The sequence below is a fragment of the Nerophis ophidion genome, linkage group LG09 (genome assembly GCF_033978795.1).
Source record: "Nerophis ophidion isolate RoL-2023_Sa linkage group LG09, RoL_Noph_v1.0, whole genome shotgun sequence".
Classification (NCBI taxonomy): domain Eukaryota; kingdom Metazoa; phylum Chordata; class Actinopteri; order Syngnathiformes; family Syngnathidae; genus Nerophis; species Nerophis ophidion.
In genome coordinates, this window is record NC_084619.1 from 34,331,557 (window position 1) to 34,345,632 (window position 14,076).

At 35.5% G+C, this 14,076-nt stretch overlaps 1 protein-coding gene across 3 annotated transcripts in view; it reads left to right on the forward strand.

Annotated features, from left to right (window-relative positions):
- Positions 1–14,076, forward strand: part of LOC133559272 (cilia- and flagella-associated protein 46) — a 113,605-nt gene that overhangs the window by 64,081 nt on the left and 35,448 nt on the right. For all 3 annotated transcript variants that reach the window (XR_009808131.1, XM_061910879.1, XM_061910880.1), the window contains exons 37-43: positions 25–225; positions 304–410; positions 612–794; positions 2,715–2,853; positions 4,421–4,615; positions 8,573–8,761; positions 8,969–9,082. Coding sequence is in view for 2 of the 3 variants with exons in the window: in XM_061910879.1 (XP_061766863.1) it covers positions 25–225; positions 304–410; positions 612–794; positions 2,715–2,853; positions 4,421–4,615; positions 8,573–8,761; positions 8,969–9,082 (1,128 nt within the window). In the remaining variant the exon portion in view is untranslated. The remainder of the gene's footprint in view (positions 1–24; positions 226–303; positions 411–611; positions 795–2,714; positions 2,854–4,420; positions 4,616–8,572; positions 8,762–8,968; positions 9,083–14,076) is intronic.

The window sequence follows — 14,076 nt, forward strand, 5'->3', positions numbered from 1 at the left end:
GTGTTTGATCAAATTGCGTTTTAGGAATTTGAAGACAAGACAGTAATGGCAAGAATCTTCCTCAATGTGGCTGTTCTGGCTAGTGACGAATATAACTATGCACAGGCTCTTTATCTTCTGGACAAGGCCCAAGCATTAGGTGGGGACGAGCACTTCTGGTACAAATTCACTCTCACAAAGATCACTGCTGTAGTAGGTCAGAGACAGAAAGATGCACAAGCAAAGGTAAATATCATACAGTTAAGAGTTTTAGACTTTAATTTTCCTAAGTTTGCACATAATCACAATATTTTTTTTAAACAGATTGATCAAATTGTAAAGCAAGGCTGTGAGGCTCTAAAAATTGTTCTGGAGCAACGGATAAACCGAGTACCAGGGATTACCTTTTTAATTACATCATTAGAAATGAGGTAATTCCCTTATGCAGCCTGCCAAGTAGTTCAGTTGCCCTTTTTAAAGAAAATGTCTAATATCCATCTATTCATTGCAATTACATATGCCCATCTATTTAAAGGGGCTGCAGTTCTAAAACCCTAGGCTGTGTTGTAGAGATCTACAATGTAATGACATCAGCTAACACATCTCATAATGTCATTTGTGCTGTGTTACAGGGGTGCCATTGAGTGTATACGTGCCATTTCTGGCAAGGATCCTGGAGATGTACATTGCACAGAGGAAGTTCATATGCTGATAACTGCTTGCGAGACACTGAAACAATGCGCAAAGGTTTTTGCTCAACTTACCTACATGGAGCATGCTGCAAAGAGCAATGAAGAGTGCATGCATGGTCTGAGGTGAGTGATGCTGAAGTTACTCCAGATTCTGTATGGTATTGCCGCAATGACTTGTATAGGCAGATGAAAATTAATTGCAAAGATTTACAATAAATGCAGGTAAAAAAATAAATTGTGTATACCTGTATCAAGATGGAACTATTTTTTGTTTTGCAGCGGTACCTCAACTTTACCATGTCCCAACGTATTTTGAGATAGGAGCTGTGTTTTGGCTAATTGCGAATGCTTTAAGTTGAATTTGATATTTGAAATACAAGCATATTTTGCTTTAGTTGGCATAGGGAATGCCACAGTGAACCCCGTAAAATCTAACCACAACATCTCGTCTTACTCGCTAGCATTAGTCTATAGCTAAAAAAAATTACTTAACTTTGTTTTTCCAACAATAGTAGGGAAGAAAGTTAGTATGAAAAACAGTGCTGAGAAGAAGTGGATGATGTTTATTGAATTAAAGAAAGAAATCATCCAAAAACATGACCGTGTGTAGCCAACTTGGCAAACTAATTTGAGCGTACCACTGCTCACAAGCTGACTGAAGCAAAATGAGTAAAGTAAAAAAGCACCAGCCAAGGACGATAAAATATTATCTAATTGCGTACACATGTACACTATCCCTAAAAATGTTGATGGGGAAGCAGCTTACTGGAAAATTTCCCTTTCCAAGGTAATTGCTGTAAATTATTAATACATCACTCCATAAAGCTAAAGGAGTCATTAGACAATCTACTGTATTGTTTTATATACAATATTTTTTGTTATCTAAAAGTTTCTTTTTCCTTTTTAAAAAGCATGTTGCATGTTAAAATTATGGTTATTTAAAGGGGCAAGCACCGATTAAATTGATTGATCAGATGATTTGAGATACAAATGTTTTGAGTTAGGAGTTCTGTCACAGAAGCATTAAGCACATAAGTTGAGGGACAACTGTATCGGTTTCCAAATTTAGCACAATTGTAAGATATTCTATTGGCTGCATTTATTCCCCATAATATTACGTTATTATTAGTTATTATGTGCACTGGTTGATTAGCTTTTATATGTACAGTGAGGCAACTGATTATTAGAACCCTTACTGATTTTGTTTGAATGTTTACCCCTTGACAAAGACATTAACCAATTATTGTACATTTAGTTTACCAGAGACAGACATAATCTAAAACATGTAATAAAAGTTAAACATTTTTTGTATTCGGTTGAATTAAATAAGTTTTTTATCCACTAACATCCAGCAAAAAACTAGATCCATATGATCCGATAAATTTTCTTTTTTTGCCTATGAAGTCTTGTCGCTCCAGCAAGAATCTGAAGGACACATCACAATTTGAAAATGGATGAAAATAGTCAACTGCCCTCGCTCTATAGCTCCATGCACAATCTCACATTGTGGGGTAAAGATGGTAATGATGATGGATAACATTATCAAAGCTTGTTAATAATTTTAACAGCGATGGGACCACAGTCACAAAGAAAACCATTGGTAACACACTTTGCTGAAATTCATTAGATACCGAGGTGCCCGCCTGGTCCCTCTGCTCAAGAAAGCGCACAGACATGCCTGCCTGAATCTGGCCAATGAACAACTGAATCATTTAGAGAAGGTTTCTGAGAATGTGATCTTGTCAGATAAGACCCAGATAAGGATCAAATGCTTATTTTAGTCAATCAATATTTATTGTTATCAAATCATTTTATAGTTTTTTTTCTTGTTTCATCTGTCTCTCCTCTGTGAGAAGACAGAATCCAGATCAAATACTGTAATTATTTCCCCACCTTAAACCTGCAAATAATAATGCATAAAAAGTCAAAGTAAAACACTTGTTAGAGGTTTCCTTACAACCATAACCTTCTCCCAAACTTATTTCACCCTTTTACATATTGTGTTCCCCTGACGAACCCCTAACCATCATCATCCTTCTGAAGATTCCTGGCTGACATGGCTACAGACAACAAAGAAAAGCAGCGCTTTTTGCTTGATGGACTTTCCTGCATGCAGTTAGCCATCTCAGATCAAGAACGTCTGGTACTGAATGCTCATAACTACCTCCACCTGGAAGATGAGGTAAGTCAACCGCACATATTTCCCACCCGGGTTAATTAAAATTTGTTTCAAGAGTCTTAAGTATTCATTTGCTCTTTTACATTTCTACTCATTTTAATATTCTCATTTGTGAGAGGTAAGATTTGTTTGAAAAGAGAGAGAAACCAACATATAGAGTCTGTTTTTGACTGCCCCCTTAATTATCCAATTAGCTGCATTAGGTAGTCAATAACTGTTGAATCCTGTGCTGTGTCACACAATTTCAAGGGGAAATTGGACCTAATCAAAGGCATATGTTCTCTTTATGTCACATATCACAAATTTAGCAATATTCTAAAAGAAGCAGATAAAGCTTTCATTGCTGTATCGTTGTGTCAACGCCAGATAGATGATAGAATCGAAATATTTTGCAGACACTATACAATATTTATGAGCATGTGCGAGAGCTTGAGAAGCAGGGATGGCCAAGCAGAACACCGGTTGCTTCTTTGATTTACATCTTGATAGAATCATAAAAAAAGTGATTGAATGAACAACCCTCACACCTGCTGTAGATCCTAGTAGAATTGGGTTTCTGATGAAATCCCTGTTCTGTGTGGACTCAGCTGTCTGAGAGGCATGGTGATAACGCTATGCTCTCAGTAGAGGGTGCTGCTACCTTGGTCAATCTTGGCCTTCATTCTTTAGCGGCCAAAGTATTTGTTGAACTCAACCCTCTAATATGTAATAACATGTAAAGTTCTGCATAGTGTTACAACAATTGGCCGCAAAGCTATTTAAAATTACAACCGGTGTCCCCAGAATTTTTCCACATTTCATATGAAAATAAATTCTAACAACTAAGAAAACAATTTAAAAAAACACACTAAAATCTGATTTGTGTGAAGCATGCACACCTTAAAAACTTAATTTTGCTGTAACACAAGTTGAATTTAATCCTTTCACAGTCCAAAAAACAAGTAATCCATGCATCCATCCTGTGTTTTTTCTTTTTAATCATATACAACTGGTCGGTGGTACAAACTGAGCAAGGAAAGTTAAATGTTTTCACTGTCAAACTGAAAAGGGACAAGGTTAAAGATGCTCTGCTTCAATACTCCTTTTTCAGACATGTTGAAATTGCATCCTGTATTCATGTTCGAAATGAACTAAAACCATTACCATTACCAGTGGTGCACATACGCGCTGCACTTATAATTTGCTTGTACTATATTAGGGATAAGTATCAAATTCAGTACTTTTAAATGTACTGACCGATTTCCATCATTAGTAGCCTACTATGTATCAATTCACATAAAATCAAGAAGTCAGCTTAACTGCCTCTAACTAATGTTACAATATTCCATGCCAATAATAAAGTAAAACAATCTATAGTATAAATATAAGTATAAAACATTTAAGTATGCCTGACACTCTGTGTACAATAAGGCTCCAGATGTGTTCACTCAATACTAATTTACCTTGGTTTGCTATTTACATGCTACTGATTAGCATACAAAGTGTGTAGCTCTCATATTTATTCATGACCTTTGCTTTGTGCACTCTTTCTGTTGTGTTTTTTGTTTGTCATGTTGACCTTTTTTGCCAGAATTGTGGAGTTTTATTGTCACCCAAATGGACAATGCTGCGCATGCGGCTCACCCTAACAGAGGTTTGCTTGGCAATACAAGAAGAACACTGTGAAGAACTGCTAAACCGAGCCCGGGCAAAGGACAAGACAATCGCTGAGATAGCAATTGAGGATTTTATGCGAAGTATACCTGAACCCAACTCTATTGAACAGGTTAGAACAACCACTAGATGGCATTCTACTCTTGCACATTCTAAAGTAAACTGCAGATCTCCCAAGGCCAAACTTCTGTGACTTGGAGGTAGAAATTATGTTTGCCGTCTTATATATAGGGTCGCACGGTGATCATATTGCAGGATTGTCTCTATCCTCACAAAATTAAATATTTGTTTCCTTAACTTAAGCCTCACCTTTATATAGCCCCCCACCCAAATGTAATAATAATAATTCCTCCTTGCTACCTAACTAGCTCTACAAAATAATGTGTAGTATGGAATTTACATAGCCTTGTGTGTTAGATGTGTGGCAGAGTGTATAGTAAACTAATTAACTGTTTGCATCATGGGGGTTGACAATTTAGTTGACAAAAACAGGGACTAAGAGAAAACTCTTTTGAGCCACATTTTTCTCCAATAAACATTGATTTGGATCCTACTATGCACCTACCCAACGTTTGTTGTAAATCTTTGCTGTAGTTTTTGTGTAATCCTGCCCACCAAACAACACTTGTGGAAAAACATTTGCTCTTGTCCTTGTTGGAGGTAAGAACACTGAACACTTTTGCCAGGGAACACATTTAAAAAGAAGAATAAGGCAATCGCAATAGTATTGGCCAATACTTTTACAAACCCTGTTTCCATATGAGTTGGGAAATTGTTTTAGATGTAAATATAAACGGAATACAATGATTTGCAAATCATTTTCAACCCATATTCAGTTGAATATGCTACAAAGACAACATATTTGATGTTCAATCCGACAAAACATTTTTTTTTTCCAATAATCTTTAACTTTAGAATTTGATGCCAGCAACACGTGACAAAAAGTTGGGAAAGGTGGCAATAAATACTGATAAAGTTAAGGAATGCCCATCAAACACTCATTTGGAACATCCCACAGGTGTGCAGGCTAATTGGGAACAGGTGCCTGCCATGATTGGGTTAAAAAGCAGCTTCAATGAAATGCTAAGTAATTCTCAAACAAGGGTGGAGTGAGGGTCACCGATTTGTAAGCAAATTGTCGAACAGTTTTAGAACAACATTTCTCAATGAGCTATTGCAAGGAATTTAGAAATGTTACCATCTACGGTCCGTAAAATCATCGAAAGGTTCAGAGAATCTGGAGAAATCACTGCATGTAAGCGATGATATTACAGACTTTTGAGCCCTCAGGCGGTACTGCATCAAAAACTGACATCAGTGTGTAAAGGATATCACCAGATGGGCTCAGGAACACTTCATAAAACCACTGTCAGTAACTGCAGTTGGTCGCTACATCTGTAAGTGCAAGTTAAAACTCTACTATACAAAGCGAAAGCCATTTATCAACAACACCCAGGAACGCCGCCAGCTTCGCTGGGCCTGAGCTTGTCTAAGATGGACTGATGCAAAGTGGAAAAGTGTTCTGTGGTCTGACGAGTCCACATTTCAAATTATATCTGGCAACTGTGGACGTGGTGTCCTCCGGAACAAAGAGGAAAATAACCATCCGGATTGTTATAGGCGCAGAGTTCAAAAGCCAGCATCTGTGATGGTATGGGGGTGTAGTAGTGCCCAAGGCATGGGTGACTTACACATCTGTGAAGACACCATAAATGCTGACAGGTCCATACAGGTTTTGGAACAACATATGTTGTCATCCAAGCAACGTTATCTTGGACGCCCCAGCTTATTTAGCAAAACAATGCCAAGCCACGTGTTACAACAGCGTGGCTTCGTAGTAAAAGAGTGCGGGTACTTTCCTGGCCCGCCTGCAGTCCAGACATGTCTCCCATCGAAAATGTGTGGCGCATTATGAAGCGTAAAATACGACGACGACTGTTGAACAACTTAAGCTGTACTTCAAGCAAGAATGGTAAAGAATTCCACTTTCAAAGCTTCAACAATTAGTTTTCTCAGTTCCCAAACGTTTATTGAGTGTTGTTAAAAGAAAAGGTGATGTAACATAGAGGTGAATTTGCCCTTTCCCAACTACTTTGGCACATGTTGCAGCCATGAAATTCTAAGTTAATTATTATTTGCAAAAAAATAGTTCATGAGTTTGAACATCAAATTTATTTTCTTTGTAGTGCATTCAATTGAATGTGGGTTGAAAAGGATTTGCAAATCATTGTATTCCGTTTATATTTACATCGAACACAATTTCCCAACTCATATGGAAGCGGGGTTTGTAATAAAAAATTGTTCATTCAATATAAACATATTTAAAAGATGAAAGAAACCATCAAGATGTGAGAGGAAGTATATTTAGACTCTCATTGTTACTTCAGTCACACTCAAAGAAATATATACTATTATATATGTTTACTGAGAAGTGAATGGCTATAATTTAGCTTTTGTTTAATGGTATTGCAGTGTCAAGTGTGACAATCCTTATCTCTATTTGGGGTTTTACAGTCACCCCTAATACTTACGTAAAAAATATTGGACCAAATTTCAAGGAAAGGATTCCAGATCCCAAATCAGTTGAGGACTTGAATGACACTATAGACAGAAATCCCAACTCAATGTTTCTCACGGACACGACAAAATAGGAAATTATCAAAATTGTGAATACCTCTAAATGTATATCCAAGGCCTCAACTGATTGTAATGGAATGGATATGGGAACTATTAAAATGTAATTGAAGATATTTTAGAACTTTTAATGTGTATTGGTAGCCTATCATTTCTATCAAGCAAACACAATGAAAAGAGAAAAAGTGGTACCAATTTATAAGACTCGAGACAAAAAACAGTTTACAAACTATAGACCTGTTTCCTTACTTTCACACTTTTCTAAAATTAATGAAAAATTAATGAATATAAGTGGAACACTTGCAGACAACCAACACGGATACAGAGTCAACATTTCAACATCAATGGCATTAATAGAAATAACGGAAGAGTTTGCCAATGCAATATATGTTAAACTGTGCTGCTAAAGTGTATATGGATCTAACATAGGCAATTAACAAAATTAAAATAAATCTGGGGATAGGTTGATTGGCAACAGTAAATTGGCCCTAGTGTGTGAATGTGAGTGTGAATGTTGTCAGTCTATCTGTGTTGGCCCTGCGATGAGGTGGCAACTTGTCCAGGGTATACACCTCCTTCCGTCCGAATGCAGCTGAGATAGGCTCTAGCACCTCTGGCGACCCCAAAAGGGACAATCGGTAGAAAATGGATGGATGGGGAAACAACTACAAAAGTGCACTTTATTCACAAACCGTGTTACAAAAGAGGTCAGTTTGAATAATACATAAGGTTGGACATAGAGAATATTCTAACTCTTTATTTATTAAATCAAAAATATTACAAGGTGCATTTGCAAACAACTAAAAGTATGCACAAAGAAAATTATAACCTGCCACGCAAGAATGTACTATAATTATTCTCATTAAAGAGGAGAAATATAGCCTTAAGAGAAAAATCTAAATAACAAAAATGTGTATGCACGTACAACTCTTAAAACATTCAGCATATCAGTATGTGGGATTAAATTATGGAAGGGATTAAGCAAATAAGTAAAACTGAGTATGGTATACTAATATGTTCCAGTTTGAGGAACTGTTCAAACGCAAATTGTTTACCAAGTACAATGAAGAAGAACCTTGACAAATATCTTGAATCTTTCATCAAACTGTATTTATGTATCTAATAATCATGTAGTTACTCATTGTCTGTTATTTTTTGTATTGACTATTTTATCTACTCACTGTAGTGGTGCAAATGGAGTAAAAAAAAATGTGTAAAAAATTGCTATGATACGAAAAGGGGTAGAATTACATAAACTCTGCTTCTCCTACATCTTTTCAGACATGCTGTAATAAAAACTTAAAATATATGATTTATTACATTGCAACTTGAATTAAAACGACACTAACCAACCAAACCCTTCTATCTGACTCACCTTCTTTGCTCAGCTCTACATACTCCCTTGACCACCAATTCTCCCTTGTGTCCTATGCAGGAGTGGATGAATGTGGGCAGCACATTGGGTCAGAGGGCGTTGGGCCAGCTGGCTGCAGTGAGCTCCTGTTCCATAGACAGTATGGAGCTGAGAGCGCAGTGCTTGAGTCTGATGGGTAAAACCTTAAGACTGATGGCTGTGCAAGAAGACCCTGGTTTTATATCATATCTCTGGGACAAAGATATCCAGGTAGAAAATATCACATTGCCAAAAACGTTTGCACCAGAAAATGTTGGTGAAGCATAGCAACGTTGCATTAAAAATGGGGTCATAGACGCTCACATGGTGAAAAGCTAAGTTTTTGTGAGTAAAGAGGAATAAATAATGTCATAATTTACATCAGGTTTTAGACTGCATATTAGTGTAACATGATCTTGAAATCCTTCTCTGTCACAGGATGGTTTGTGTGACCCCAACACTTTGGAGGAACATCCTTCAGGGAAAGATAAAGACAGCACTTTAAACAGCGAGGAGTCAAAGATTACCTCTGCCAAAATAGCTGAGCTGCAGGTACAAACCTCATTTTAAGTGACCCTGTCACTCCTGACTCATTCAATCTGGGATTTTATGAATGTTCACCTCCGACGTCAAATACCCTAGAGGTCATTGTCTGGACATGCTTCCAAGTTCTCAAAATACAAATCTCAGCTGAGACATCTGATGCACTAAGGGCGGTGTGGCTCGGTTGGTAGAGCGGCCGTGTCAGCAACTTGAGGTTTCAAGATTTGATTCCCGCTTCCACTATCCTAGTCACTGCTGTTGTGTTCTTGGGCAAGACACTTTCCCCACCTGCTCCCAGTGCCACCCATACTGGTTTAAATGTATCTTAAAGATGCTTTGATTTCACTTTGTACTCTGAGTCTCTAGAGCAGGGGTCACCAACGCGGTGCCCGCGGGCACCAGGCCGCCCATAAGGACCAGATGAGTAGCCCGCTGGCCTGTTCTAAAAATAGCTCAAATAGCAGCACTTACCAGTAAGCTGCCTTTAGTTTTTAAATGTTATTTATTTACTAGCAAGCTGGTCTCGCTTTGCTCGACATTTTTAATTCTAAGAGAGACAAAACTCAAATAGAATTGAAAATCCAAGAAAATATTTTAAAGACTTGGTGTTCATTTATTTTTTCTACTTTGCTTCTTATAACTTTCAGAAAGACAATTTTAGAGAATAAATACAACCTTAAAAATTATTTTAGGATTTTTAAACACATATACCTTTTTCCCTTTTAAATTCCTTCCTCTTCTTTCCTGACAATTTAAATCAATGTTCAAGTATTTTTTTTTTTTTATTATTATTGTAAAGAATAATAAATACATTTTAATTTCATTCTTCATTTTAGCTTCTGTTTTTTCGACGTAGAATATTTGTGAAATATTTCTCCAAACTTATTATGATTAAAATTCCCAAAAATATTCTGGCAAATCTAGAAAATCTTTCGAATCAAATTTAAATCTTATTTCAAAATCTTTTGAATTTCTTTTAAAATTTTTGTTCTGGAAAATCTAGAAGAAATAATGATTTGTCTTTGTTAGAAATATAACTTTGTCCAATTTGTTATATATTCTAAGAAAATGCAGATTGGATTTTATCCTATTTAAAATATGTCATAAAAATGGGCATCTCTGGTCCCTCCCTACTATTGTCTACCTTGCACACACCGACGGGCAAGCTTCTCCGAAAATGTAGTGAGCTGAGCTACTAGTTACTATCGATTAAATGTAGTTAATCTACAGAGGAAGCTATCCCAATGAGAATTGTAGCAAGCTACATGGCAAAAGTAACCTGCTACATATATATACATGTATAACTTAGTGTACAACTTTCCACCAAACAAGAGAAAAAATGCTGTAACAAACAAAAAATAGAAACATTTCCTCTGTCAGGCTTTTCAACATTTCTTTTAAGTTGCATACCATGTACAAAATGAGGGAAGAAACACAGAAATCAATTCAAACAAAAATCAGTAAAACAATAATAATGATAAATAAACCCAATTATATATACTCTAATGAAGACTTTTCAGAACAGGATACATTATGACAATAACCTGGCTAAGGAAAAGTGCAAAAAAAATTTTCTCACAAAACGAGACACCTTTAAATGAACGGATACCAATAAAAACTGAACATATTTTAAGTAAACATATTTTCCTGACTGGGGAACAGAGTCAAACAAAATTAAATTATTTTCCTATTCGTACACTTCAAGTTCTTACACTGAAAAAAATAAGTCTGTTGGATTTACATTAAAATGGTATGTACATCGGTTGCACATACTAAAATCATGTACAGTAAACTGAGTTATTTTTCATAAGATGAACATGATTTTACAATGTAAACTCGTTTCTTTCATGTTTACTACATACCCTTTTCACTAATTAAAGGAACATGTTATTTTTATTTTTACTAATTAAAGTAACATATTTTTATGTTAAGTACAAATAGTATTGTTGTGTTGCATTGACCTAACCTGCTTTAGTGAGTGTCACATTATTAAATCATTTAAACAATGCTTGATTACTGTATAAATTCTATATTCCAATACTCCCCTTTAGATCATTTTACCTACAACATTTTTGAAAATTAATCAGCATTTTCTTTTTAAACAATGCAACTGTTATGTTAAAACTTTTCCACGGTGTGGCACAGTGACAGAGTGGCCGTGCGCAATCCGAGGGTCCCTGGCTCGATCCCCACCGAGTACCAACCTCGTCACGTCCGTTGTGTTCTGAGCAAGACACTTCACCCTTAATCCTGATGGGTGCTGGTTAGCGCCTTGCATGGCAGCTCCCTCCATCAGTGTGTGAATGTGTGTGTGAATGGGTAAATGTGGAAGTAGTGTCAAAGCGCTTTGAGTACGGTAGAAAAGTGCTATACAAGTACAACCCATTTCTTTATTTATCATTTAACTTACAACATATTGTCAGTACTGATGAGTATTTAGAAATCTAAATTATATATACATTTAGAAGTATATATAGAATATATATACAGTATATATATATATCTATATATATATATATATATAGATATATATATATATGGGACTTGTCCAGGGTGTACCCCGCCTTCCGCCTAATTGTAGCTGAGATAGGCACCAGCTACCCCAAAGGGAATAAGCGGTAGAAATGGATGGATGGATGGATATAAATTTAGAAGTATATATATAAAATATATATACAGTATACACTTATATATATATATATATGTCTTGATTGGATTATCCAGAGAATAGTGCTCGATATATATATATATATATATATATATATATATATATATATATATATATATATATATATATATGCTCAGGAAGATAGTTGAGATCCAAGGCATACATTAGGCCAAACAACAAGGCGGCAGCTAAGGAAATGTTGTCCATAACCCGCAATACCATCTGGCCTTCCAGGACAATCCCAATGTTCTCTGGTTGGTCAGTGGGGTGTGTTTGTTTTACCACGTTTATAAGTATGTATCCACTGTTTTCAGCAGACCCATCATTAAGGACCTCAACTAGTGTCTGCAAAGTAGTCACAAAAGGAGCCAAATAAAACTTTTTAAAAGCCCACCCCAAAAATTTGAGAGCTGAAAAGGTTATGATCATGTTTTTGCTCTTAATTGTCATTCCCAATATATCAGGTATCTCCAGTCCACTATTTCTTCTCTATTATTTATTACAGTTTGCTGTTATTACAACCTGAATTCCAAAAAAGTAAAGATGGTCTTTAAAGTGTATTGATTGATTGATTGAAACATTTATTAGTAGAATGCACAGTACAGTACATATTCCGTACAATTGACCACTAAATACTAACACCCGATTAAGTCTTTCAACTTGTTTATGTCGGGGTCCACGTAAACAAATGTGAACTTAAAGTCTTACCAATTACATGGGCCATGATTTTATTTACACAAGACATAACTTATGTTTAAACTGAAAAATATTACAGTTATGTGGTTACAAGAGAGTTCACTTTCTGCATCACCTGAGCATGTTTATTGAAAGACAACAAGACACAACCCAGAATGCCAAATTTGTTGGAAAGTGATAACAACAAAAAAATGGAAGTACAATTTCTGCTAACAGAGATTGACAAAAAGTTATTTGAAAAGGTTTTGTTTATTTATTTAGGTAATTAAAGGATATTGAGCTTCCATTTGCAATGGTAAAAAATACTAATTTGAAAAAAGCTTAATGCGTTTTAAAGGAGTACTTGGATTATTATTATTGCTATTATCACATATGAATACACTGGTGTTTAAGTGTAATCACTAGTGTGATTCTATTCTATTGGATTCTTAGGGGTAACGATTCGATTCAGATTCGATTCCTGATTCAAAACTATTCCCGATTAAAAATCAATACTTTTTAATAAAATGAAGTGCCAGTTGTATGATTTACTACATTCTTCTATATAAAAAAAAATATAAATAGCTGTGATAAATGCCTATAATACCTAAAAAAATGGGTTTTGTTTAATAAAATCCGACCCAAACATTTAATAAAGTCAAATACAAATAAGGCAACAAGAGTTTGTTGCTGCCCAACACTGCTGACATGGTATAATCTCGATTCACAAGTAACAATCTGATACATTTAAGAAACCTCTTCATCAACTGGCAATTTGATTAGATGCAATTTACATCCTGATTATGACACATCCAGATTCAAATAGGACTCTTTGACGTTGGTCAGTTATGCTTTCAGTCTACTTGACAGCAGCGTGGCATATTTCACAGTGTTAGTTTTAGCAAGATGCTCGTTTCTAATGAAAAACCTTTTGTTTTTCCAAACCATCGAGTTTAAGCCACTACTTTTTTTTGTTGTTGCGTATACAGGCCTACCCAGAATTCTTTGTGTTCACTAAAAAGGTTTTCAAACTTTGACCAAGTTTGGTAAAATTTGGGCTTTCAAATGATTTTTTTAAATCAGATTAATCACATTTTGGAATTTGGCTTAATCATGATTAGTCACAGGTGATTGCTCGTTTGCAATATTAAAATTTGCTTAAGACCCCAATATTTTAACACACATGCAATTATTTGTCAGAATGTGTGTTTTCATGAATAATGCAATATATTTTGTGATTAATCACATTAGTTAACGCTTTATTTTGACAGCGCAGGTTAAAATACATCAAAATCCAATTTAATAGATACAAGGTCAAATCTGATGCTCTTCAAAAGTTCCCTAAACTGCAGCAATTTAAAGCTGATCTACTGATGCACTTGTATTCAAATACGCATGTCCGGGGTTTGATGCCAAGGGCAGATTACACCCCAGACCGGTCCTCATTCTATCATCATTCTATATATATAGATATACAAAACTCAAAACCAGTGAAGTTGGCACATTGTGTAAATCGTAAATAAAAACAGAATGCAATGATTTACTAATCTTTTTCAACCTAAATTCTATTAAATACACTGCAAAAACAAGATAACGTTCAAACTGGAAAACTTTGTTATTTTTTGCAAATATTAGCTCATTTGAATTTTGATTCTTGCAA